The sequence below is a fragment of the Tubulanus polymorphus genome, chromosome 3 (assembly GCF_964204645.1).
Source record: "Tubulanus polymorphus chromosome 3, tnTubPoly1.2, whole genome shotgun sequence".
Classification (NCBI taxonomy): Eukaryota; Metazoa; Nemertea; class Palaeonemertea; order Tubulaniformes; family Tubulanidae; genus Tubulanus; species Tubulanus polymorphus.
The window spans coordinates 7,935,189-7,962,060 of NC_134027.1; the positions used below are offsets into that span (position 1 = coordinate 7,935,189).

The 26,872-nt window shown below is 38.4% G+C and overlaps 4 protein-coding genes across 5 annotated transcripts in view; 3 read left to right on the top strand and 1 right to left on the bottom strand.

Annotated features, from left to right (window-relative positions):
• Nucleotides 1–26,830, bottom strand: part of LOC141901902 (DNA repair protein complementing XP-C cells homolog) — a 31,981-nt gene extending 5,151 nt beyond the window's left edge. Inside the window, exons 1-24 of the mRNA XM_074789469.1 lie at nt 26,680–26,830; nt 25,408–26,137; nt 25,241–25,321; nt 24,985–25,068; nt 24,751–24,885; nt 24,571–24,658; nt 24,378–24,459; nt 24,077–24,289; nt 23,934–23,996; nt 23,756–23,839; nt 23,168–23,604; nt 22,953–23,077; nt 22,814–22,861; nt 22,572–22,664; nt 22,223–22,378; nt 22,031–22,088; nt 21,800–21,911; nt 21,618–21,710; nt 21,417–21,503; nt 21,251–21,332; nt 21,076–21,169; nt 20,892–20,985; nt 20,708–20,797; nt 20,219–20,613 (exon numbers count right to left, since the gene is read on the bottom strand). Of these exons, the coding sequence (XP_074645570.1) occupies nt 20,440–20,613; nt 20,708–20,797; nt 20,892–20,985; nt 21,076–21,169; nt 21,251–21,332; nt 21,417–21,503; nt 21,618–21,710; nt 21,800–21,911; nt 22,031–22,088; nt 22,223–22,378; nt 22,572–22,664; nt 22,814–22,861; nt 22,953–23,077; nt 23,168–23,604; nt 23,756–23,839; nt 23,934–23,996; nt 24,077–24,289; nt 24,378–24,459; nt 24,571–24,658; nt 24,751–24,885; nt 24,985–25,068; nt 25,241–25,321; nt 25,408–26,137 (3,303 nt within the window). The 5' untranslated portion in view covers nt 26,680–26,830 and the 3' untranslated portion in view covers nt 20,219–20,439. The remainder of the gene's footprint in view (nt 1–20,218; nt 20,614–20,707; nt 20,798–20,891; nt 20,986–21,075; nt 21,170–21,250; nt 21,333–21,416; nt 21,504–21,617; nt 21,711–21,799; nt 21,912–22,030; nt 22,089–22,222; nt 22,379–22,571; nt 22,665–22,813; nt 22,862–22,952; nt 23,078–23,167; nt 23,605–23,755; nt 23,840–23,933; nt 23,997–24,076; nt 24,290–24,377; nt 24,460–24,570; nt 24,659–24,750; nt 24,886–24,984; nt 25,069–25,240; nt 25,322–25,407; nt 26,138–26,679) is intronic.
• LOC141902308 (translocon-associated protein subunit delta-like) lies at nt 3,032–4,668 on the top strand. Its single transcript, XM_074789972.1, has 5 exons — nt 3,032–3,134; nt 3,438–3,556; nt 3,638–3,712; nt 3,969–4,124; nt 4,506–4,668. Exons 1-5 carry the CDS (start codon nt 3,071–3,073, stop codon nt 4,608–4,610), a joined length of 519 nt encoding a protein of 172 aa, XP_074646073.1. The 5' UTR covers nt 3,032–3,070; the 3' UTR covers nt 4,611–4,668.
• On the top strand, nt 9,905–12,143 carry LOC141902631 (uncharacterized). The gene has a single exon (XM_074790454.1). It carries the CDS (start codon nt 10,270–10,272, stop codon nt 11,386–11,388), a length of 1,119 nt encoding a protein of 372 aa, XP_074646555.1. The 5' UTR covers nt 9,905–10,269; the 3' UTR covers nt 11,389–12,143.
• LOC141902640 (uncharacterized) lies at nt 15,114–19,940 on the top strand. 2 transcript variants are annotated; one of them, XM_074790462.1, is made up of 3 exons: nt 15,114–15,247; nt 15,626–15,836; nt 17,945–19,940. In XM_074790462.1, the coding sequence occupies exons 2-3, from the start codon at nt 15,671–15,673 to the stop codon at nt 19,348–19,350; spliced, it is 1,572 nt and encodes a 523-aa protein (XP_074646563.1). In that variant the 5' UTR covers nt 15,114–15,247; nt 15,626–15,670; the 3' UTR covers nt 19,351–19,940. The 2 variants fall into 2 exon arrangements, with proteins under 2 accessions (XP_074646563.1, XP_074646564.1); XM_074790463.1 differs by having other exon boundaries at nt 15,126–15,247; nt 15,668–15,836.
• Nucleotides 26,831–26,872: the final 42 nt, after the last annotated feature.

Genomic DNA, 26,872 nt, shown 5'->3' on the forward strand with positions numbered 1-26,872 from the left:
ATACATAATTGCTGAAAAAAGATATTAGGATGATAGTCTGGACGAATACACCAGACTCCTTGATATCATAAGTATAAGCGAAAACCTTTCTCAGTCGGGGTGTCGCAATTCAGAATACTTATCGCAATACATTCGGTAAAATTCATGTACGGAATACATGAACTTAATTCATAATTCAGTCCTTCGGAAAATACCCCAGCTACATAGTGAAGTCTACTAAAACTAGTTTCAGTGGTTTCCAAGTGTGAAAAAATATCGAAATATCAAATATCATTTCATCGGGAAACTATAATGTATACTGTATGAAGATTTCATTACATAATGTCTGTCGAGACAAAGCCGAGCGAGGCTTTATAGTCACGGCTCTGTAATCAAAACAGACAATATGTATTTTGAAAAAAACATTGATCAAACGATACCACAGTCAGACATCGTTGAATGTTTTTTTTTCTTCATTACATTGTCCGTATTTCATATTGTGTAATAGTTGCTATGTGCGAGTTTGAATAATGGCGTCCTCTTCAAGGACGAAATGGGTCGAACCCCTCCAGATCAGAAAAACTCGTATAAAACTGCTTTTTATCGTGTCGAATATATTCACAACAACAACAACAACAGACCAGGCGAAGTAGCGATGCTTTTTGCGATTGAGATAAACTGTTTTGGCATCGATTGGCCAGCTGGATACATCACATCGGACGTGAAGAGATCACTGGTAGCGGACAGATGTTATTTCAAATACATTATATTATAGGCTCTCAAATTCCAGCTGCGATCCGCTTGTATATGACATTTTAAATACCTATATACACATACAACGTACAGGTACTTGTATTTGTCATGTTCAGAAAACAATGAAATATCACCCGTAGTATAGACAATATGTCGTGTATTAGGAACTAGCACTGATTTCGTCGAAGTTAACGTAAGCCCTAGATCCCGATTTCCCCAAAACGGATGAATAACGTGGATTATCTTAGATATCATAGCGAATAATTTCGATTTTTCCCTCTCGATTTACATGGCTCTCGTGATTTTTCCTCACCTTTTTTGCCAACAGCCGAATGGCAGCTGACTAGATTATTACCCATCCTCGGTCAATAACTAACGACTTCAACGGCGGTTATCATCGTGATTATCAGCGACAAAAAAATTCCCTTCGCCAATAGACGTCCGAATACTCGTAGGAATACTTGTGGTTAGCGATTAGTACAAGCGATTCGCCGACAAAACACGATTTCCTTGACAATGCACGCGCACTGCAGTCATCGCAAGTATGCGATTCATATATGTCAGTTACAATGTTCTTATCTGTAATAACAATAATGCCGATAATAAATTCAATCGTATAAATAGATCTGGCAATTTGCAGTATAGGATGTGTGAGCGGAGTCAGTGGGATGCCCGCAGTTTGTCGCATCTAGCGTGTTTATTGACAATTGCGACAATAAAAGGATCGCCTTCTTTTCATCATTTATGCTGAAATTCTGTATCGCGGTATGCGTTGGTGGCAACTACAGAAAAACCAGACAAAAATGGAAAAGAATTTTCCGAATATAATTACGTGTGTTCGATAACAAAAGAATGAGTAATGTGAAAATCAATCGCAGAAACGCGTACTTACGTAATGGGTTCCTAGTGAATTTACCATCAGGATTTCAGCGAAAATTAATAATAATCCATTAGACCTTTAGTCTGTTCTACATCATACGGCTATGTGCTTTATGATATAATCAGCAGATATGAGCATACACATTTTATACGTATATATATATATATATATATATATATATATATATATATATATATATATATATATATATATATATATATATATATATATATAATATATATATATATATATATATATATATATATATATACACATTTTATACGTATATATATATATATATATATATATATATATATATATATATATATATATATATATATATATATATATATATATATATATATATATATATATATATATATATATATATATATATATATATATATATATATATATATATATATATATATATATATATATATATTAGTTTAGATTGAGATATGTACATATAAAGTATGTCGAACTATCCTCAAAACAGCTGGGACTATAAACACTACCGCCTGCGCGCGCGTGACGGCAATTAAACCGTACAATTAGAAACTTAGTACTGCGATCCGAGCCGCCGCGACCGTTACCGCCGGCGTTCAGGACATGTCTAATTTTGCCGTGAGCACTGCGAGATTTCAAACCGCAGAACACATAACAACTATCGCAGTGAAAACGTACGAATATCGCATTGTTTAGTCGAACTGGATAGGATTAAAAATCAGTCAAAACATTACTATACAGTGGCTCTGAATTGGAGAGACAATGGTTCGCAGCTCGCGAAAGTGACGTCCTTCTATTATATGTTCGTCACTCGTGCAAATCGGAATTGAAGATAATGAGTTTTGAACAGCATAGAGATAATGAGTTTTGAATAACATAGACTGTCTCATGAGAAAGTAATTTGATGCTGTCCCGAACCTTAAGCCTTGGCATGCCGCTGACGGTGAACATACATATGGGCATCACCTCAGGAGTGAGGCCACAGCCCCCTCCCCATTCTATCCAAGTTTCGCATTTTTTGTCCAAAATTTTAGGATTTTTTTCACATTCAGGAAATTATATAAATATTTTGCCTAAAAAAGCCCAGAAAACGTCTGTTTCAAACTTCGAACTTCAAAAATTAACTGTTTACGATCATCGAAGGATTCAGAAATGCCAGCGGCGCTCGGTGGATACGGAAATGAAACACTCAGCGCGGCTTTGATTCTGCTGGCCGAACATCGGTATCAGGCTAATAGAGATTCGAAAATGAATATGATCAGACACATTTTTCGAACTTCTAGGCAAGATATATTTGGCGCAAAAAAGCATCGCATGCGCCATCTACCGTAATTGGTTAGCAGTTCGTCTCCGATGCTCCGATGTGGCATCTTACTGGACTCGTACATGGAACAGGCCAAATCTTCTATCCACGTATTAGCGCCCACTGCCTTTCTCTCCTGAATCAACATGGCGTCCAGTGTTGTGATTTCGATCGTAGCTATTGCTATTTTGCTGCCGTTCATGGTTTCAGGTAATGATTTCGACTCCGGAAAACAATTTGATCCATAGTTTACTGTATCGGCTATTTGCCATTGTAAATTTCCCTGTGCTGTTTTCTCGTCTTTCGAAGAAAACATGATTTAATTGCCGGTTCGGTTTGCCACGTCGACCCGGAAGTGTCCCCGGTTTTCAATTCTCGGTCTCATTTCTGAACTGAAACTCGATGAGGATTTCATTTTAGTCCCTTCTCTGCAATTTATTCCGTAAAACAATATTGTAGGTCACCTTTTTTGCTATGGATAAACTAATTTATTGCTTGCATTTAACATTACAGCTGATACATGTCTGGGACCCAGCGTCGAAAGTACAGTATTCTCTACCTCTGAGGTGTCTGCATCGTCCAAAACTGTTGTTGTCATAGAATTTACATTGTCCTGCAAAAATGGTTTGAAGGTACATATAATCCTGATTTTTAAGTTATTACATAGGCCTATTGTACAAATAAATAAATTATGCTGCGGTTTCTTCTTTCAGAATGTAAATCTCTATGCTGACATCAATGGAAGAACACTGCCAGCCACTAGAGCTCAAGAAGCTGATAAATACCAGGTAATACTATTATAGCAAGACCTGAGAGTGATTCCAGGTGGTAAGCAAAATTAAGACTGGGTCCAGTTCCTAGTCTTAAGTAGTTTTAAATCTAAGCCATGACAATAGAACAGGCTCATGAATTTTAGACCTATGTCTTGACTTAGATAGAAGCAGGACTAGCTACTGTATCTAATTTTGGAACTCGAATGGAGTGAACTTGGTGTTTATTTTAATGTTATTAATAATGTGCTATTGATTATTCATATTCTGGCAGGTGAGTTTCAGCGATGAACATGAGAAACTGTCGGCCGGTCGATACGACGTGCGTCTGTTTGATGAAGAAGGTTACGCAGCTCTGAGGAAGGCACAAAGAAGCGGAGAAGACACGTCATCCGTGAAACCGCTGTTTACTATTGATGCTAACCACCAGGTAGATAGAAAAAGTATCCTAAGTCCAATTACGTAGAGCTAGGGGCCCATGAGCGCACTAAGCAATCGATATCAATATTCCCACAATATAAATTGCTAATGGCAAGCATTTTAAGAAATCACATGATATCAATAATAATGCAACCTCTTGGTTTAGAAAATTAAACTGCCATACTGAATATGGCATACAGGCAGACGAGAATTTGAAAGTGTTGCAAATTTCCAGTCGCCATCGTAATCTGTCAAAAAATACATTTGTGTACCCCTTGCTTTAGCTTTGCAGTATTAGGTGCCAATGTCAGCAGAAATCCAGTTCTGTATCATGCTTTGTTAGTGACCGACTTAAATAACTATGAATGATTGATTATGTTGATTTTTTTAGGGAGTATGGAAGGGACCAATCGTACAGAGTGAATTCATCGCTGTCTGTGTCGCCGCCGTCGTTTGGTACTTTGCGTTTAGCGCAAAGTCCAAAATTATGTCATGAGGATTTTTTGTAAATTTAATAATAACTTATTTTAAAAAAATAAAAGTGTCACATTGTATAAATATAGAATTCGTTGTTTAATCCGCTGATTGGTAGGCGATCGATCGCGCTGATGGTTGCTGAGGAAAGAAACTTGCTGGGCCCTTGAGTCATAAAAGTACGTTGGACATGTAACTTAAGAGCTATCTATCGGGACCGTTAAACCAATATGTACCATCTAGGCAACAGCTGATGTCACTATACCAATAAATCAAACGCGTATCGTACAATAAATGTTGTACATGTATACAGAAGGTTCGAACCATTTACGTTCTCTGAGTGTGCATACTGAAGAAAATGTTCGCAAGTAATCGATCATGCGAGAAGTATATACAAAAATTCGTTTTACGCGTAAATGATTTAGTTGCGAACAAAATACAATCATTTCCTCATTGCCTGTGATTGGGAACCGATCGGCATTATTTTGAAGCTACACAAATCAGATCAAAAGCTCGAACCCCGCAAAAAATTAGTTCCGCCCATTTATAATTCAAAAGGAAATGTTTCACAACTACCACATTACAACGTTCATGTGATATCAATGATAATGCATCCTATTGGTTTAGAAAATTCAAACAGTCATACTGAATTCGCCACATACAGGAAGACAAGAGAATTAGCAAATGTTGCAAATTCCCAGTCGCCATCGCAATCTGTCGAAAAATACATTTGTGTGCCCCTTCGTAGGAGTATTATCCGCCCCTGGTAATTTCAGTTCCATCTAAGTAAGATCCGATCCGGATATTCCCCCGTGCTACGGGCCTCGATCATTGCACCCTGTCTGAATTTTTGATTGCAAAAGGTCAATGAGCGAACTTGAATCGGATAACTCATTATCACCGAAAAAGATTTATAGAGGACAGTAACACAACGGAACCACGATTATTCCATTCATACTAGACGACGAAGTGCGTCACTTCCGGCCGTTCGAGTTATCAACTTCCTTACAGACTTTGCCGTTTCAAGTGTATTTCGATTTAGAGAAGGAGATCCTAGCAAAAATGAATGGCACTTAAATTTGAATGACCATGGCGATACGCGGGTTGGTACTGTGACTAGTAGACTGAATATCTGAATACTTCCAGGCCCGTAGCCAGCCACGTCGAACTGTTTGTTAGGTACCCACGCAAATGTCGGGTCCTTTTGAAAATTACCGGTAGATGCAAAGACAAGCAATTTCACAATTTTTAGCATATTCGGGGTGAAAATTCTGCTTCTTCCTACAATTTGGCCTAAATTGCATATTATATGAGAAAGTGTTACCAATGAGTGAATGTTTTGAAATCGATGCTCAAATTTTCTTAAGGCCGGCATCTGGGCGGAACTGAGTCAACTTCACCCCCCCCCCTCCCGTACCCCCTAAATACGAGCTCATTTCAATTAAGAATTTGGTAAACCAATAACTTGTTTATTTGCGTATCACCTCCTACATATATTATTATGATCACTATTCATATCTCGATGGCGTTTCCTGATAGGAACGATAAGCCTGACCTGTTCCCGCTAGATAAATATCATGATCCGAATTAATTTTAAAGTGGCCAATCGATTGGTCCCAGAGTATTGATTTTCTATCGGAAATATCGTATATCAGATTCATTCGTATATATTTAGGGTTAAGAAAATAATACGTAGATAAACGTGGTATCATATATTCAAAAGGAATTAAATAATATGATATATTGGACCGAACAATTTTTGAAGATATCATCGAATTTTAGAAATTCATTGCCAACATTTAAAACTATATGTTCATGATTAATTTCAGTACGTATGGTAGCGAAATGGCTATCGTTTTTCGATACTAATTCTCACGGTAATTTGATAATTACCTAGCGCTAAATCAAGTTCCCTATTCCAAATAATGCAATCAACAACTCGCGTGCACGCGTAAGATTATCCACCGATTACGTCAAATCCGAGTTTGACCGCTTAATGATTACGGCTTTATATAGTTATATATACATAAACAATCGACATATACACAAGTGCTTACGAGAGGAATTTAATTAAATCATTATCACGACCGAACAGAGTGTTCGGTGCAAGCATGGAAAAATGAAGAGAGTTCTCTAAAACTCCATCGTTTGGTTTATGCTCAGTCTATTGGTTATTCGTTTGAAGTTCCCTTTACCTTTGCTACACTTTATTCGAAAAAAGTATCGGTATTATTAACACTACTTGGAGTTGAACACTGACATACATTATGAACGCAGAGTTATAGGGGATTATGTAAAAAGTTTCATAACTTTACGAACAAAAAAATACAGATTCGACTCTGTTTGTTTAGTTACGTTTCGTATCTAGAAAGGTTGGGGATTTTCGAACTAAATCTCAAAATTGTCTATTTCCATTTAGGTACATTGGAAAAGATAATGAAATTCACCGCCAACCCCATTATTTATACATTATTTTAGTAATCCTATTATGTTATTTATACACTCGAATGAACTGATGATATACACCGCGTAGTTATCAATTACTTGGTAAAATCTCTAGGAGAAAAGCCTGCATTATTTCAGAATTGACGATTTGATGCCAGGAATAAGCCGCCGAAAACGTGTTCTACTGATGAAGAAACCGGATGAATTCGTCGATCGGACGTATTGTATCAGAGGCGCAAAAAACAAAATAAGGAAAAAAACAAAATATTTCCTACATCGAGGTCGGTCGATTGATTGAAAATTATCAACAAGATTAGTATGGTGACCGGGTGACATATCGGCATTCACATCACCGCCGTTATCATTTTTTAATCGATAGGAAATCTATTTCATCGACTCGAGACCCCTGGAACTGGTTGGTAACCTCGCGCGTAGAGATATGCGAGTAGATATGACAAAGTCGGTCGTGAGTGGGCACTCGGACTTCGTACGCATAATTTCAGCAGATAACAGCCCCCGAGCAAAGTTATCAATTCAGAGCCAGCCCGCGCTAACTCGAGTACCCTTATCGCTGAAGATAACCGTGGTCGTCAGCGAAACGCCAAAACAATGTCAGATCAGACCTCGTGTACTCATAAATATATTTGGGAGTTTTAGATCTTATGACCATCACAACCGAACATGAAACTGTTCTGCGACACAATATAATCCAAGAAGTTTTTTTTGGAGGGGGCTGTTAAGTTGTCCTGAAATTTTATGGGAAAATTAAAAAAAAACACTGAACCGGTACCTAAAAGCTTTAGATTCATAAGCTTGTACTCTATATATCCAAAAATAAGTTTACGTTTTCCGATGAGTCTTTTTCGGGGTGCTCTTTTGATTATATGGTATGCCCTATTTTAGGGCTGCACCTCTCCCTGATTCTATCAGTCCCAAGATCCGCGCCTAATCGGGAATTCAAGAGGAAAACGTGTCCATAAATCGATCGGCACAAAATGTCATAACAGTGAAAATGCCTGTTTGGCCATTGAATGGACTCTCAATTCTAAATTCGGGTGAGATTCAGCGGCAATACACGAATTGATTTGTGTGTTAATTTAATAGCACATCGAAAAAGCGCATGACAGTAAAACCCGCCACTGTTAATCAAATGCAAGACCGATTGTTCTATGATGAATAGAGAAAGTTCAGTAGCGCTATACTTTGGCATTCCTATCAACAACCTTCTGACCCCGGGTTCTAATTCAAGTCTCATGATGGAATTTCACGACCGCCATTATTCTATTTACCATCGCATCTATAAAAGCGTCTCCGTCGCGGCCGTTGTGTTATTTTTCCAATTGTATGTTAATTCAAATCACTGCTATTACCGACCATATTCGAACATAGATAGCGTTTATCCGACAGATCTATAGTCAATAACAGGTTCTAAAATAAGGCGATCGCGGTGTGGCCCGGTCGAATACAAACAGAACGGTTCGACTCGACCAATTATCATATCTGATACTGGTCGTTTTCCACGATAACGGAGATTAACAGTTTTGAATAGAAGTTATTCGCAGAATATATAATACAAAAGCCGCTAATGAACAATTTTAAAAAGCAATTCAAAAATTATCATTCAAAAATTGAAAACAAAAAACACGAGGACACGACGTTTCGAACTCTCATTAGAGATCCTCGTCAGGTGTGACTGACCACAAATTTGAATATTGTCTTTACAAATTCAAGAAATTGTTTGAGTTTCATATGTTTGTTATATTTCACGATTGGAACGAATGAGATCGAAGTAAAAAATTGAAAGTTTTCTCGCTGTAACATACGCTTCTTTGCTACCGTCAGGTGTGACGGGTCTAAGGGACACCAAATCAAAACAAATGAAAACAATCTACCAATAAAATAAATAACAGGGTCAATCTCTATAGATTTACGTTTTGACCGACCCTTTCAATCGCATTTTCAGTAGGAGTCATTTTCCTGAATTTGCTACCTGAAAACTCTGGGTTTATCTCAATGGCAATAACACAGAAGTGCCTGCTTGTCAAAGGACTTTAAACTATTTGGTAAAGCATAAATTTTCTCCTAAAATTCCACGAAAATCCTAAGAAATCATGTTGAATTCCTGAATTTTTAGGGGGATGGTCCCCATGTCAATAATATTACTGTTTATTTTGAGAATCCTTACGATAATTCATTTTGTTTTTCACGAATAAGCGCAAAAAACTATAACTATTCAAGCTTGTGTTTGGGTAAACATCGGCTAATGTTTTTCATTTTCCTTTTTTATGCACTTTCGTTATGGTTTTTCCCGCTATTCGTTGTTCCAGCGGGTCTCCCGGGTTTTCGCGGGTATTTGCCTTTATCCTAATTGGTTTATGGGCTTAATCATTTTCATTCACATCGAATACGTAGGTCGTAAAATGCGTTCGCTAATCGCTTTCAATAGCTAATTAACCGGTATAAACAGGTAATTGGCCAAATATGGATAAAAATGGGAATTCAATCACCCGACGACTCTATATATTACTCACGCTAGGAATTCCCGACGTATATAGCGCGTGTGTAATAACATTTTTATGTAAATACGGGGTAAAGAAAATGTTCAAAGTGTTGTTGAATGGTCTTTCCAGTTTATTGCGACAAAATCAGACCGACTTTTTAAGTCCGCGGAGTCTTTATTCGCAGTTTACGCTCGACGTTAATACACATGTATATAACAAAATAATGTAATAATCATGGTATATATGTTTATTCATAGTTCAAAGAATGTGCGCAACAGGACTTCCTGGATATTATATATATATATATATATACTAGTATAGTGATAATATGAACGTATATATACATGTCGTGGAATGAGTCACGTCGACATTAGTTCTCGCGCGCGCCAGGTCCCATATTGTCACCGGTCTTCAGTAGTGGTGTTCGTTCTGTCAGAGCGAGACGCGCGATCGCCCTCCATTCCTATTGCGAGCGTCTCGGCCGGGTTATACATAATTTTTGGAGGAAAACCATGCGCCGCCTGGCACTGGTGATGTGGTCATGTGATTTGATAAAACCGGCATACTGTACACTATTTCTAAGTGGGCCAGCACGAACGTAAACACTATCAGTTCAACCTGTTGATCGGTCGGATCTACGAGTAACTCGTAGGTCGGAGCTACTACGATAGTGCGGAACATGCATGGGAATTATCGCTCCGGGAATATCTCGTAGTTTCTTTCGCGTGCTCGATTATGACATCGTCTCTCACGGCGAGACTAGTTATATCGCCGGCGACAATGCCTTCATCGTGTTCGGTGCTCTCAGCGCAGACGTGTGAGGACGCTTTTTTACCGCTCAGTTCAAGCCTCGAGCGCGAACGATGGACGTTACAACGCCTGAACTCGTCCGCCGGCGAGGAGAGCGACGAATCCGTCGACGAAATGCGATGCAGCTCGCCGGAAAGTTGCTGGAGCATGGACAGTTTGGACGACGAGCTATACCTCGAGTATCTGAACAACAAGGGATTTTTCGACAGCGAAACTGTGAGTACATTTTGCGAAAAAAACCAACTTGTGCCCCTTACCGTGAACCAACACGCATTGCGCGGGTCTTCGTGCGCTAACAACAATAGCAGTACTGTCGCGCAGGACACGAATCGAATTACGGCGACAACCGGTTCCGACGATATATTCAACCCGAACAAATCTGACCTGGTCGTGCTCGGGGTAGGATTGAAAAACCTAATGCAAGAGAAAAATGACGACGACGACGAAGAGGAAACCAAGACGAAACAGATCACATTTCCGTCCCGATCTCGCATAGCGACGCATTACAACACGAAAGCGCCCGGCACGTCGCATTTGTCGACGTTACTGACACAAGGTCATGTGCCCCAGTTCCGTTCAACAGTACCGTCCGTGACGACCACGTCGTACGGTAACGGAGCGCTGACCATGACATTAACCGGCGCGTCGCGAGCCGGCGCTAATACGGGCTACCCGGTGACCAGTCTATCGGATATAGTCATGAACCCGTTTCAACAAACGATACGTATTCGCGGGCCCCGTCACAGAGCCGCCACGCCGAAAGATAAAGCCGACGACAAAATATATCACTGCACCTATCCCGGTTGTCAAAAGGTGTACAGCAAAAGTTCACATTTGAAAGCGCATCATCGCCGGCACACGGGCGAAAAACCGTTTCACTGTTCGTGGCCCGGCTGCGGATGGCGATTCTCGCGGTCTGACGAGCTCGCTCGTCACAAGCGCTCACATTCGGGTATCAAACCATACCGGTGCGAAATTTGTGATAAACGCTTCTCGCGTTCGGACCATTTATCAAAACACCATCGCGTACATCGAAAACGCTGACACGCGCGTACGCGTGAATTATACTTCTCTGCATAGAAAAGTGGGTTACTTTTTTTGTTAAAAATGCTCAATCGATGATCAAAAATTATGTCGTGAGATATTTCGCTGGATCCGGGAGGCAACGGAAGATGAGAGCCGTAATACTACATTCGACGAATCATATGTTGAATGCCTGTAAACCGCAAATGTTTACTGAACTGAATCAGATGTGATCGACTCAACTTAATAACCAGATGATCATCGTTGCCGCAGATGATTTTTTAGCTCTTCAGATCGAGTGCTAAATCCGTGTTTGAGTCGTATGACGGTGACTAAAAACCACCGGAATAATCATCAACGCAGTAATATGAATCATCAGAAATTCCGAAATACTCCCAGAACACCACAAACTGAATTGAACCATGGACTTTTTAGAGTCCATGTTTGAACTAACGGTGCTAAGACTCGAACACGAGGTTTACATATGTATATACCAAAATGTTCTTTTGCGATAATATATATTACGATGATAAAGATGACATTATGTACACTATAATGTGTATTATATTGTATATTGTAAAATGTTTTTAAGTGAGCTTAGTTTAGATCGGGGCTATAGTCATTGGGACTATATATCATATATATATATACTGACCATCTGGTACAAATGGTGCAAAATGTTCATATGTGTACATGTTTCTATAAACCAAGTATGATAGACCCGGAAGAATTATCAATGAATCACTTTGTACAATAAAATCAAATGCGGTCATTACAGTAAGATAAAAACGCTCGTTTTCTTTGAGGGGTGATTCTTAAAGTTCTAATGTCACGACGGACCTCTATTAGTTCTCTTAAGTCCGAAAACTAGTTGAAATTTCTAGTCTCGAATGTATGTTAATAAATCTAATTTCGGAATGGGAGAAATGTAGGATTTGGCGATTCCCCGTGCGATTTGCTGGAGGAATATGATTCGACAATACGTACATTCCTGACATTTTATCTATGATACTTTGTATAGTAATTGAATGTCATTCTAGGATATAGTATCTATCGTGATAAAACGAGTCTTGGGCATTTTCACAAGACAATATTTGAAGGCTAATTTAAGAATTCAACGAAGCATTATGCTTACAACGGCCACTAAATCTGAAATTGGAAAAAACTATTCAAAACCACGGATTCAGAATCCACGCTTACAACACGAACATGGAAAAAAGTAGATTCTGTTTACATAGAAAACCATCTCTCTCTCCGCATATTAGGTCCCCACTCATTTATTTACATCGGTATGAATAATGTAGACGAAGTTCATAAATACGAAATGGCCAAATAGGTTATTGTAATTATAGTATATAATGTAATATGAGAGGATATCACAGCATGTTATACATTACACATGCGATATAAACAGATGTAACTTTCGTTTGGTCATTAAAACTTACGTTGGTACATTAATTACACACGCCCGGTGTCCTCCCATCCAACTCGATTCGACAGGTTATGATGTTGTATCGAAATATAGTGTTTTGGTAGACAAAACGAAGTTAAAGTATGTATTGAAACGACGAACGTGGAAAATTCATGAATATGTAATTTTTAACTTGATTTTTATAAATGTCCATGTATTCACGACGACCTCGAAAATAAGATAAGTTGAAGAATAGCCCGTTTGCGGCATTTTCATAGAAAGATTGCACACGGAGAAGAAATGATTTGATGCCTGTCGATTGGTAGAAAGTTTCCTATCTTCAAGCTACGAGCAATTATCTCAACTGAGATAATTGCTCGTAGCTTAAAGCGACAAACCACGCTATACAAGGATCTACGCGTCACTGCGGTTTTCCTTGTCGTAAAAGGTGCGTTTTTATTAGCTCGTGTTATACATAAAATTACGAACTTACGACATGAAAGAAAATTTTTGAAAAACAGACGAGCAGAATTTTTCGCTGATTTATGCGCAACTTGTCGTCACATTTTTACAGGCGCGGAGTGTATGCGCTGCGAAGGTAGGAAAACACTCGAATGTATATCGGGACTATAGCTGTATACCCCGGTCAAATAACAGCGTTCCATGCAGACGACACTCAAATAATACATCGGGATTTCGCCGCAGCGCAGTTCAACGTAATGAACTAACAAGGCCTCGACAAAAAGCAAACAGTACTTCACCTATAGCCAGTGACTGTGGCGAATCTTTTTGATTCTATTGTAAATACATATCAAACCGCGTGGAATGATTTACAACGTTAGCAAATACTAAACAACTTTTTAAGAATACGAGATATAGTCAATAGAAAATTCCAGAAAAGATACGCGCGACTTCAACACAACTGAACGTTTTCTGTATTCGAGTAAAGTTTAATTTACGCAAAAGATATGCTTACAGATTTGCGCCAAACCGCGCATATTGTCAATATTGAAGATTAGTTATCATTAACTTCTCTTCAAAATTCAAAGTTGAAACAAGGAAATTGGCGATATGTGTTCTATCTACCGAAGCCGTGGAAAATGTCCGGGCCGATAAGAAATGACATGAACATTAGTCCGCTGTCCAAGGTACGCCACAGATTGTATCTATCTCTGAAAAAGATAAGGAGAATCCCGCAGATCAAGACGACATAAACTCGGCTGATCACCCGCTGAAGTCCACCAGTACTTCAATAATTCCATATCGAATTTAAAAAAAAATTGACAACGGAACATTTTTCGCATCTAAGATCGAGCTTTCAACACAGACGCGGATTCAGACGGTAATACCGTAGGCAGGTACTATACCGTCGCGAAAAATCAGAGCCCCAATTTTCTTTTCATCCCCAAAGTAATAAGGGCAATTTTAGTCGTCTAAATCAATCCAAAAAGTAGAAAATGGCACATTTTTACAAGACGAGGCAGATAATTTTCAACAAAAAAGGCATACCATTCTTCAAGATTTCATCTTGATTACCTGGAAACTAAATCAGTAAATTTTCTAAAAAGCACTTTGCATCAGGACTTCTATTGCTTGGAAATTGCACCAAAAGCAGTAAATTTTCTAAATTCTCCCCTATTTTTCGTGGAGTATGCCTTTTATTGTGCTACCCTCAACAGTGGTTCCTGGATCCACCCGCTACAATGTTTATCGGCAAATTAATTGTTTTTAAGTTAGCATTTCTACAATACTGTACGTGAAACGATATCCCGAGGCTAGGTTAAAAATATGCATCGAATATTCGAAATATTCAGCTTAGTTGAACTAACACTTCTTTGCCAAACTAGAGGTGAATTGAACTGTGTTGGGCACTTATATTCCTGGATTACATGTAAAAAATACGTAATGTATTCACCAATTCGCCCGACATGGAAATTGGCCAAGTTCAAGAATTTTGATTTTCAGTAACGTCAATTTATGTTGTTGAAATGGAACAATCCACTCAGTCATCTTGTAGTTCGCGGAATGATGTATACGGTCGTGCTGTTAACTTTGAAGAGCTGTCGACGCAACTCAACACGACATCTTCATGTCACTGTTAACATCCCTGACCTACATAAAATTATATCATTAAATTACGTATGATTCTTGAAAAAAAGCGATAGGGGTAAAATATATAAAATCCTTTCAATGTTCCTATCCCGTGTAGGCTTCAAGGAATCTGGGGTACGCACGGACATGTACAGGGACAAGCTTATTTTCTCACCTAGGAAAAATAACAATAACGTATAATGACGTCAGGGATATGTCTATAAATAACTCAGTGATTGCGCCACGACAGGAAACCCCAAACAAGGCAGTTATAAACAAAACACGGGACCGCAACGGACATCAGATTTGTTCAAGAACCGCGTTCAGAACGCAGCTTTACCTATAACAATCTACATACGGTTTTTCATCGATACACTGGTAAGTACAATATATACATATGCATTGTGTTTATTCATAAACGTTGAGTAGGCCCCTACCAACGCGGGTCAAAATACATTGGTAGTAGATCCTTTTTTCGCGCCTCGCTCCATTTTTCAATTTCTGTATATAAGCATTTTCCTCTGTGTTCATAAATTACGTAGAAAACGTGTTAGAGTTAAGGAATAATTGTAGATAGAAAGATTTCCGGGCAAATTGAAAAATATACGGAGGATGTCTTTCAGTCGTTTCCAAATTGAAAATAATTCAATCAGCACCCCGCAACAATGAAGAAAAATAAAGTCCGAAAATTTTTCCTCGAGCAAGTAGTTTTCCCACAACTATATCTTGGGATTCTCTTTAAATTTCTCTTTATAGTGTCTTATCAATCGAGATCCAAGTTGAGAGTTTTGCTTGTAGATTATGGCAGGTTCCGGCACCGAAGCTAACCCCGTGGTCGATAACGAAATAGATGATTTGAAACAGAAATACGGAAAGATATGTTCGGTTATCCGAAATATCGGCGACTACAAATTCATGTTGAGCGTCAAAGTCCACGTGAACGTGACTGTAAAATTCCAACTTTCAGGTAGTGTATTTTCTGATGAATAAAACATTTTCAAACTATAGGTGCGAGAACTTCCTTGTAACGAGGTTCCACTGTATGTAAATTATGACTACTTTACAATTCAAGTCAGCTTTAGTGATTGATTTCACGAAAATTAGTTGACATACATGTCTATATACAGTAGAACCTCGTTATAACGAACTCGGATACAACGATTCATCAGATATAACAAACTATACAAAACTGTTGTCTCAAGTAGGAGAATAAAGAAGTTTCCAGTTTCTAGGCGCCATTTTGTGGCGGTCCCTCGAGGTCCCCATTGTTGCGATAATTTGCGCTCATTTTTAAAACATAAGTTTAGATTGAATATCACATAGTTCTGCAGTCCCTTGCTCGATGAACTTAATTTATACACCATTTTAAAGGAAATGAAATGCAGATATTTGTTGGCGATTCTTGGAATTTTTGAATGCAACAATTGAGAACAGTGACGATGTGAAACCAAGGACCGCATATCTTAACCGCGCGTAAAAGAAATCGCGATATTTATTGATTTTGAAATATCTAAGTATATCTTGAAGCTATATTTCCAATTTTCACAGAGGTTAAAGAGGGTTATTTGCAGTTTAAGCCTGCGTTGAATTTTGTGAATATCTTTCCTGACGACTGATCTGTACCCGCTTGAGTTTGAGATTACGCGCAAAAGGGGTCTCCCACTGCGCACCGCCATTTCACTGAACATTGAGATTTGTGAAAAGAAATCTTTAAATGCAATTTGATTTCTTCATTTTTTCCATGGGGATATTTTGAGATTATAATCCGTATCTTGTTTGTACTGCATTTTGGCGGGGGCAATTAGTTTAGCTGGTTTCGGGATCCGGTTTGTCCCGCTTTGAAGTTTGAACGGCCCAGTTGGGGAATTGTCGCCATGCAGCCCGTCCAGCCTAGCGCCGATTTTGTGTTCGGTGAAATCATTGGCCCAAAACGTTTTAGAGTCCATGGTGAAATGTGCCAGTCAATTTAAACGCTTAGGACATATTTCAACACATATCTCTCTCCGGTAATCCCTCATCCTGGGATCATACGACGAATTTACTGAATCTCAACTTTTTTGCTGGAAAACATCGACCAGATAACCTGACTGATATAAAATATCAATATTATATTTAAAGGGGATCCTGTCCCCCATTTGATATTCTGTTTTAGGGGCTCAACGTCCAGTTGGGCTACTTAAAGCTGCGCCGCATATTCAAAAATATATAAAAACTTAGATTTTGTTCTAGTGTCCATCCATGAGTGGAACATTCTGTTGAAAAGCAAATTAGGCTCTCAACTAGGCCATCTATGCAACCAACACAGAACGTCCCCACTCTTACAAGAAATCCTTTAATTTCCCAACGCTACAAAACTCGAATTCCTCAAAGCACTCAAAGTCCATTTTTAAACATACGAAAATAAAGGTAATATATAACCATAAGAAGCAATATTAATGATATCAAACCAGTATAAAATCTTATTTTTGCGATTTCTTTTCGTAAATCTCAATGTTCGGTGAAATGGCAGTGGGAGACCCCTTTTGCGCGTAATCTCAAACTCAAGCGGGTACAGATCAGTCTTCAGGAAAGATATTCAAAAGATTTTAAACCAGGCGTAAACTGAAAATAACCCTCTTTAACCTCTGTGAAAATTGGAAATATAGCTTCAAGATATACTTAGATATTTCAAAATTAATGAATATCGCGATTTTATTTACGCGCGGTTAAGATATGCGGTCCTTGGTTTCATATCGTTACTGTTCTCAATTGTTGCGTTCAAAAAATCCAAGAATTACCAACAAATATCTGCATTTCATTTCCTTTAAAATGGTGTATAAATTAAGTTAATCGAGCAAGGGACTGCAGAACTATGTGATATTCAATCGAAACTTATGTTTTAAAAATGAGCGCAAATTATCGCAACAATGGGGACCTCGAGGGACCGCCACAAAATGGCGCCTAGAAACTGGAAACTTCTTTATTAAATTGATTTCATACTGGATATAAGTATCAGTCATAACTAACAGATTTTCTGGTCCCGTGAAGTTCGTTGTAACGAGGTTCCACTGTATACTTATATTTTTCTCAATACAGAAAACTACCCTGAAGTAGGACCTGAAATTATCATACGAAGCGAACTACACCAATCAGACCGAGACTCGCTGTTGGGTCTGCTGAAAAAGAAGGCGTGCGAAAACCGAGGCTCATCGATGTTAGACGGCTTGATAACGGAAGCTTTCGATTTCGTCGAAAATCACGAAAATATACCGGACTTCCCAATAGCGAGCGACGACGACAAACAGGGCCGAAAACAAACCAAGTATAAAGATAAAAAGAAACGAAATAAAAAGTCGACGAAAGACGATACGACAGCCGAAAAGAAACCTCCGATGAAAACGGCAACCGACGTCATATCGAGGATCCTCTGGGATGAAAATCTGCCGACAGATGAATTCACGGTCGGCTACATCGATCGATTTGTCGGCTTGGTGGAGAAACCGTTCTCGGCTTTCTCCTGGGAGGACATCGCGTCGGTCGACTATACCGTACTGGCGATTCCGAAGCATCGAATCGAGTATTTCAAATATAAGAACTTGAAGGTATGGGACAAGAACAGTCGCATGGACAACGTGTTCGGATCGACGGGCAGCGGCAAAACCATCGCGGGCGTCATCGAAAAATATGAGCAGCAACTAGCGGAGAAAATGTGTCTAACCGAACAGTCTACGGATCTCGATCTAGGAAACGTATCAGTGGATGATGATAGTGATGATGACGATGATGATATAACGATAAACATCGGAACAAATTCCGTTTATCCCGGCCAACATGAAGAATACATAGACGAAGAATTAGACGCGAATGGCGAGGAGAGTCAGTACAATCCGTACTGGCCGGATAAACTCCGTCCTAATCATTTCATAGCAATTCGCATAACGAACGAGGAAGTGTGCCAAACCGTCCAGCACATCCAGGATGTCATCACCGAAAAGGAGGATAGATACGGGCCGTGTTGCGTTCCCGAGCCGGCTCTACACGTGACGCTGTGTACGCTCGGTTTGGACACGAGCGAGCAACTGTCGAACGCGATAAAATGCCTTAAAGACAACGAGGACGAATTGGTGAAAATTGCGCAAAAGAAAATCAAACTAACAATCGACGGCGTGTCGAATTTCTACAATCGCGTGTTGTACGCCCGAGTTCAACACGGGAACGATCTTACGGAATTGTACGAATATCTGAAACTGATTTTAAGATCGGCCGGACTCGACATCCGCGACAATCACGACTTCGTTCCTCACGTCACCATCATGAAAGTCACCCGCCCGGTTGGCAAAGCATTAGGCAACAGGATCAGTCCGTTCGTCTACGAAGGTTGCGAAACGACGTATCTCGGCGAGCAGATAGTCGATGGAATTCACCTCTGCTCGATGTCAAACGAAAGAAGATCGGACGGGTTTTATTTGACTCCCGCCAGTGTGGAATTCAAGTTACCGTAACATCCATCCCTACTTGCAGAATCAATCAACTTTTTCGGCGAGAAGATTTTGTATTCATATGATTTATATTCGAATCAAAGTGGAAGAATTGTAAATGTTTTCATATGACTACTAAAATTTGAATGCTTTACAGTAAACCTTGCCTTATTTGGACATGCCCATTTGGACTTACATAAACGCGGACAAAAATAAAATCATTTTTCGGACTTCCGAACATATATTCTTATCCTTGAATGGGACTTTTGGCTTCTCAGACCGATTTTTCTGGTCCCAGCTTGTCCGTGTGTTCGGCGACTTTATACTTTACATGGGATTTATACATTCTTCGAGGACCCTTTCACACACGATTCCCACTGTTTACGCGTCATATCTAGACAGTGTTATCTCGATCTATAACCCTGGATCGGTTATTCTTAGCAAATCGGCGGTACTTATGATGTCAACCCAATTTCTTGTTAAATTAAATCTCCGCTATCTGATAGCAATAAATCTAAATACCGCGATAGATATCCGTCCTTTTAACACTTACACACATTCTCCCATGAATAAATTATTTAGTATGAATGGTCAATGCATGCTTTTTAGGTATTTGCATGCTTTTTAGGTATTTGTTGTGTTAAGACTATTTTTGGAATGTCATTAATAATAGTATTGATGAAGAATTAATAAAATTACTGTTACGTTCTGAAATTGATGTTTTGAAAATTCTTATGTAAGCAGATATCAAAGCGATAAAATCCAACTGTAACTGAAAACTTCAAACACTAAATTGGTGAGTAATGCACAAAGAAAAAGCGAATATTAGAATATCAAACATGCATTTATTCGAGATGCAAATAACATGCACAGAACAAGAACAATCACTCACCGATTTTCTTATTTGAGATTCTATGTTCATCTTATGAGACTTCTCAATTCACAAATGAGTTACTCTCTCGACATAAGTAGTAATTACTATTTCTACTATAGCATCACAGTTTTCCAATTAAAAGTCTATTTCTATGTACATGTACTCGGTATTTACAGTCACTGGTTCCTAAATGCAAAATTTCATGTAATTCCAGAATGCCCCTGACATAGCAAGTTCGTTTACATTTGTTCAAAAGGGAAAGGATTTATTTTCGAAAGTTCTAAATCCTTCCGGTTTTTCTGTCGTATCCTCGGCCATGATTGCACTACATCGGTCGCCTCCTTCGATCCACCAGCCACGGGTTTCTTATCAGCTTTTTTACATTTCTTTTCTTGAGGCTCCTCGTAATCGGGCTACAAAATTCAAACCAGCGAGTAAAATATCAACAGTCCAGAGTAATCAAACATCATGCCTGGCTCTTCAGTTAATATGAAGTATAATATTCACCTGAGATAGATACTTCTTTCGGAGATGTTCTCGTATCTGCATACCTCTCACTAACAGTTTCCAATTACCTAAAACTCTCTTCTCCTTTTTCTGTGCATTAGAAGTGGAAGAAGTTACTGGTTAGGAAATGCATTTTTTCTCAAGAAGATTCGTTCTTTGAAACTAGAATTGCCCAAATTAATACCTGTCGTTCTTTTTCCTTCAATATCTCCTGTTCTTCGTCCCAGGCAGCTATAAGGGTATCTTTGAATTCTTCGCAAACAACGAAACCATCCATTCTAAATAATATCATAGTGTGGTCAAGGGAATGATAAACTAACAGAACAAAAAATTTACATCAGCAAAGATTATATCCCGTGTGCACTTACACAGGATGTGACCAACCACCATGGAAATCCCAGCCTGTCATAGCTTGTGCACAGTCGATTTCCAATTTTTTGGCGATCTTGTTCAAACCAGGCACTAGAAGTTAACATAGAGGACAATTATACGGTTCATATGTCTAGTGCATGAGTACCTCATGATGTTCAAGATGGTACGTACATTTGAGATGAACAGTTCCTGCGGGTAACATACAAGCTTGGAATAATTCGACATTTCCAAATTCATTTCTCGGTACCTTGCCCTTAAAAAAAGAATCACCTAAGTAACAACATCCCGATAGAAGAAGAAAAGAAACAAAATTAATTTGAGTTCTAGTTATTCTTACATCAACAGCTGGTGGAGGAACGTACTGTTCTGTTTGCCATAAGCCGAAACATTCTAATGAAGCCTCTTGCTCAGTTTCATATGCTCGCTTAAAAATGGAAAAGAAAATATTTCAGTTTTGTTGTGTAGAATGCGAAGAAACATTAACTCCACTTGCATAGTAGCTACTAACCCTTCTGACAGTACATCATATTTCCCTTACCTTTTTCGTTTTTCGTCCTTTCACAACTTTGTATGGTTTTTCTCCAGGGCGAACTACTCTAGCATTCTTAAGCCACTGAACTCGAGCGTGCAACTGTGAAGCAAATAAATGTAAATATCTCAGACTTTGATTCAAAGTCAAAATAATCAACCTTTATAACACTAACAAGATGGTCTACATACATCATGAACACATTCTCTAGCATACACTGGTTCTTTTTTCCAATATCCTAGTGGAACTGATGTCTCCGGATATATCGCCTCAAACTTGAGTAAATGCCTTTCTAGAGCGTACCTGAATTAATAACAGAAGTCTTAAGGTTTGATAAAGTATGACTAGAACTCTAATTTTCCAACTAGCACTCATAGAATTCTTCTACACTATTAGCAAAAATTCTAAAAGATAAAACTCACAGAGGATGGTTTTTGTATTCAGACAAAGTTTTCGGAAGAGGTGCTTTTAACAATAAGCCTGAAAGTTAAAGCAGATGTGTTTATGTCTAATATCAAATACCGGTATACTTGGTTTCGCATGATAACCTTATTCAATTCCAGTTATTGGTAAGCCAGCTCATATAAATATAAACTCAGACATTGGTGTCCTACCTTTTAATTCATCCTCTTCTGCTTTTTCCCGGTCAGCATTCGTTGATCTGTACGGATGCAAGACGTTTTTACACCAATCGGCATCAATTCTTAACTTCATCGTGCTTGTCATCCATTTATCATCATAGCGAGGTGTCACATCTTTCACGCTACTCTCTAAATACAGAATATCTTAACATCAATCGTGGATAGCTAAAGTAAATGATTAAGCTTGTCTGTCAGAAAGATAGAGATATATACAATCCAATTACTATCAGATCAGACCAAAATGAAAGGAATACCCGGTATCTAAGACTGTAAACTCTTAAGCATTTCTAAATACAAACAACATATACAGATGAAACTTTACCATTATCAATTCCGATTATATAACTGAATGGCTGAGATGCAGTTTTCACAATTTCGATGGGTTTATTGAGAGTGCAATGTATACAGTCCACAGCTGAAAATGAAGAAAGAAGTCAATCAAACATTAACATGAAGTCAATTCATAACATGAAGTATTTGATAAAAGTAAACACGCTCAAGAAACAGTTTAACCCCTATTCTAATCTACCGCCACCATTACTCGCGAGACCTTCTTGTACTTACTCAGCCATATTTGTTTATCTTCTAGGTAAAGTTCAATCCAAATGTTTCCTAAAAGGAAATATGCGAATGCATCGATTAACAGAAATGGTCGGGGGAACAAAGGCTGTCGTTATCAATAAATACAGATGCTCATACTTACGACCGCCTGATTTTGTTGGTATCAGTTCAACACTAGAATTTGAATCCGATGAAAGAACGCGGCGGTTTCGAGGCTTGGCTGGACCTCGACTAGAAATAATTTTAACATCCGAATCATTGGCTGAACTATACAAAATAAACATTTATAAACATGAAAATCAGTAAGATGAAGATACAAGTAGAAATATAATCTCTATTTCTATAACACAATCGTACCCTTTCAATCTTGTAGATCCTTTTGTGTTAGTTTTTGCATTTGTTTGTTTTGCTTTTATATTATTCGACTCCTCTTCAAAATCATCATCATCCTCCTCATCATTTTCGCTTCCATCATTTTCACTGTCCGGCACGTAACTGACCCCTTTCTTGGATTTCCTACGGCTAGAGGTACGCGACGCTGAACGTGCCTGTTTACCCGAATCTTTTTTATTGTCCCTTGATTTTTTGCTCGTTTTCGCTTTACTGCTAACCTTTTCTGATTTCTCTGTTCTCAGTAGCGATTTTTTTTCTTCACTCGACACTGAGTTTACCCGTGAGCCGGTTTCTTTTTCGAGATCAAGTAACATTTCTGTTTTATTGTCTTCGGCGGACAATTTCTTATCACAAGATGAAGTTTGAGGTAGTTCTGAAACTTTCTGGGTCCCTTTTCGAACCTAAATAAGAAAGCATTTCACTCAAAATTACGATTCTTTTGCAGATATCATTTCTAGAAAATCCAAAGAATTGAATTATCTGTGAATTTAAATCTGACTTTGAAATTTTCATTTTCAATAAGCAAATATCCACGTTTTTGTTAAATTGTACCTTGATAGCTTTAAGAGGCATTGGTCGCAGTGAGTTAATGATTCGCACATCATAACCAAGACATCGCAGATATATTACGCACATCTGAAACAACACAAAAGATGATCACTGTTCATTATTCCAACATTCCCTTTATTGAGCCATTGTACCGTATAATTCTTACAGGCATTATACTTACTAATATAAGGTATTTCTCATTAGGGACTGTTTTTGTAGCCCAATATTTCACAAGGTCACCAACCTACCAATTGACAAAATTATCCAATAACAATGAACAAATTTTCATGCAAATTAAAAAGCAACTAAAAATTTCAAACCTACACAGTTTGTAGAATCAGATGACAAACTAACGTCGATGTGGTGTTCTTTTTTGAACCATAGCATGAAACTGTGAACATCATCAGAGACAGATTTTGACGATGGCTTCTTGAAGTATTTCTGTGGACAACATGAATAGGCAAGAGCAGTCAACGTTTTGTCCAGACATATTCGATTCTGATGCAGCCCGGCAGCAACAAGGCATAACAAGTGAACCTAAATCGACAAATAGATAACTATGCAATTAATACCATTTTACAAAACTTTTCTATGATTGCATGGAAGTGGTAGATTTCAAGCCTACCTTATGCATATCTTCTCTCACGGCCTTTTGATACTTTTTAAACTGGCGCAGGAACATTGCTCGTATATCACATCCATTCTTTCTGTTTTTCAAAAAATAGATAATAATTACTATAGGAAGAAGACAATGTTTGTGATATCAATAATCTAAGACAAATATTTCGAGCTTGGTAAAAATTTTGAAGCTGACATACTTTTTCTTTTTCATGATATCAGTAGCTTCGAGCGTTATCTGCACAGGTGCATCTGGTATCTGATTTTTCTCAGCTGGCTGTGGTATTTCTGAGTGATAAATTTTATTTCAATATTTAAATATTAGGTCATTTGAATTGCATGAGAACTAAACAAAAGAAAAGTAAAATATCTTTTCATACCAGCAACTTCTTCCCAATCCGATTCACCACTGCTAGTGTCTGATTCTTGAGCTTCAGTAACAGGTTCTGGTTTTATTCTTCCCTTCCCAGGCTTTGATTTGCCCTTCTGACTTGTAGTCTGTGGAGCCATTTTCCCTGCAAAATTGAAAAAGACTTAGAAAATGGCTTCGACATCAGGTAGAATGTGTTAATAACGTTTTGTTCATAGGGAACAGAAAAAAGTTCCATTCTTACCTGAATCCTCACAACTATCTAATTTTTTTATTTCTTCTTTTGCTTTCCTTGCATTTCTTTTCCCCTTAGCATTGGTCTGTTTTCCTAAAAATGAAAAAGGTTGACAAATGAATTATGCACCACACTGGATCGGAATAGAGTCCATTAAAACTACGCAGTACTGAAAATGGGTTTTTTTTTATTGATTTGACCAAATCGTACACATATGAGTCACAAGGATTTAGTTCATAGGGAATAGAAAAGTGTTCATTCACACCTGAAATCTCACAACTGTCTATTTTTTCTTTTGCTTTTCTTGTATTTCTTTTCCCCTTAGCATCGGTCTGTTCCTTTTTGACTAAAATATGGAGTGGCAAATGAATTATCAATCACCTATTAACTGGATAGTAAATCAGACATGAGTAAACAAAAATCAAATAGTACCATTAATTGGTTTTTCTTCGGACTTGGCTGATCGCTGGGCTCTAGTTTTGCGGATACCTTTTTCTTCACTACTCCTGGTATCTAGCTTTGTCCGTTGAATTTTAGGAGTTCGCAGTGAATTTTCATTGATTTCGAAATCTGTATCATCCGAATTTTCACCAGAAGTGTCAATAATTTCACTTTTCCATTGCCTTTTTCTGTTTATCTTTTCCTTCTCACTACTGCTGCTGGGGGCCTGATTAGAATTTAATCCTTTAACCTTCGCCGCGAGTTTCGAAACAAGCGCCAACGGTGGTTTTTCTTGTTGACGCATTTTCGAAGCAATTTTAGCAACAGGTGAAACCGGAATCAAACTGGATTTGTCGCACGGATCTGTCGATGTTCCATCTTCTTTCTTTTCCAAACATTTAACTTGAGTTTTGCATTTGAATAGCTCATTTTTTTTCTCTGAGGTTGAGGGTTCATTTGATGATTCATTGTCAAGGGAATCATCAGAGTCACTGTCTGACAATGATGATGGTCCAACTCCCAGCTTTTTCATGTATTTATCGCTAATTCCTAAAACCTGTTCAGCTGTCAGTTTTCCGGAATCATCAGCTTTGAAATATTTTGAACATGCTTCTTCATCCTCGATGTCAGCCTCCTGAACTGTTTCCGTGTCATCAGTTGGCTTATCTTCTATCTCTTCTACTTGTTTACAAGCTCGATGTCTGGTCGATCTACGTTTCATCTGCAATGATTTAAAATTTCATCACCAAACGATCACAAACTATTTGAATTTAAAAGTAAGAGTCAGAGCTATATTAGATATTAGAGCCAATTTTCAAGTGAGATGGAATTTCTAGATCTCAACTTCTAGACTAGACTTCTTCTCTAGGCTATCTCTTGCAATACATAAAGTTATTAGTTAAAGCCATGAAGTGCACCGATTCATCCACCCTCGATAGGGAGTCTAACTTACCGGTACTTGATGGCAATAAGACTGCCAGGCCAAAACCCTGCCTAAATAATTAAGCTCAAATCCCCATGAAATTTGCTTCCATCCATCCACTCCAGCAGCAGTGATGATGTGTAAATAACAACCCAGCAAACCTGCTATGTGCACTCGAGTCTGGTGATGCCATCGGATTCGAATCAATGTGAAGGGAGGATGTCCTGACTAAAGGCCTGTATGAGTTTGACTGACAATAAAATGCGGAGCGAGAGAGGCCTGGGAGAGGGGGATGGAATGATATCAATGGATGGAGGAGGATCGGATTACATTTTATTTACCTTCTCCCGTGCGCTTCTTTCTGCCAACAACCAGCTAGAAAACTATCTTGTATACGTAAGGTGATAACGAGAATTAATGCCTGACCCAACTTTACTGTACTGCCATTTGTTAACTGATTCAATGGCTTTAATTATTAAACTTGCATTTGAATGCGATCAAACTTATGTAAAGCCGCGACGACCTTCAGAATGA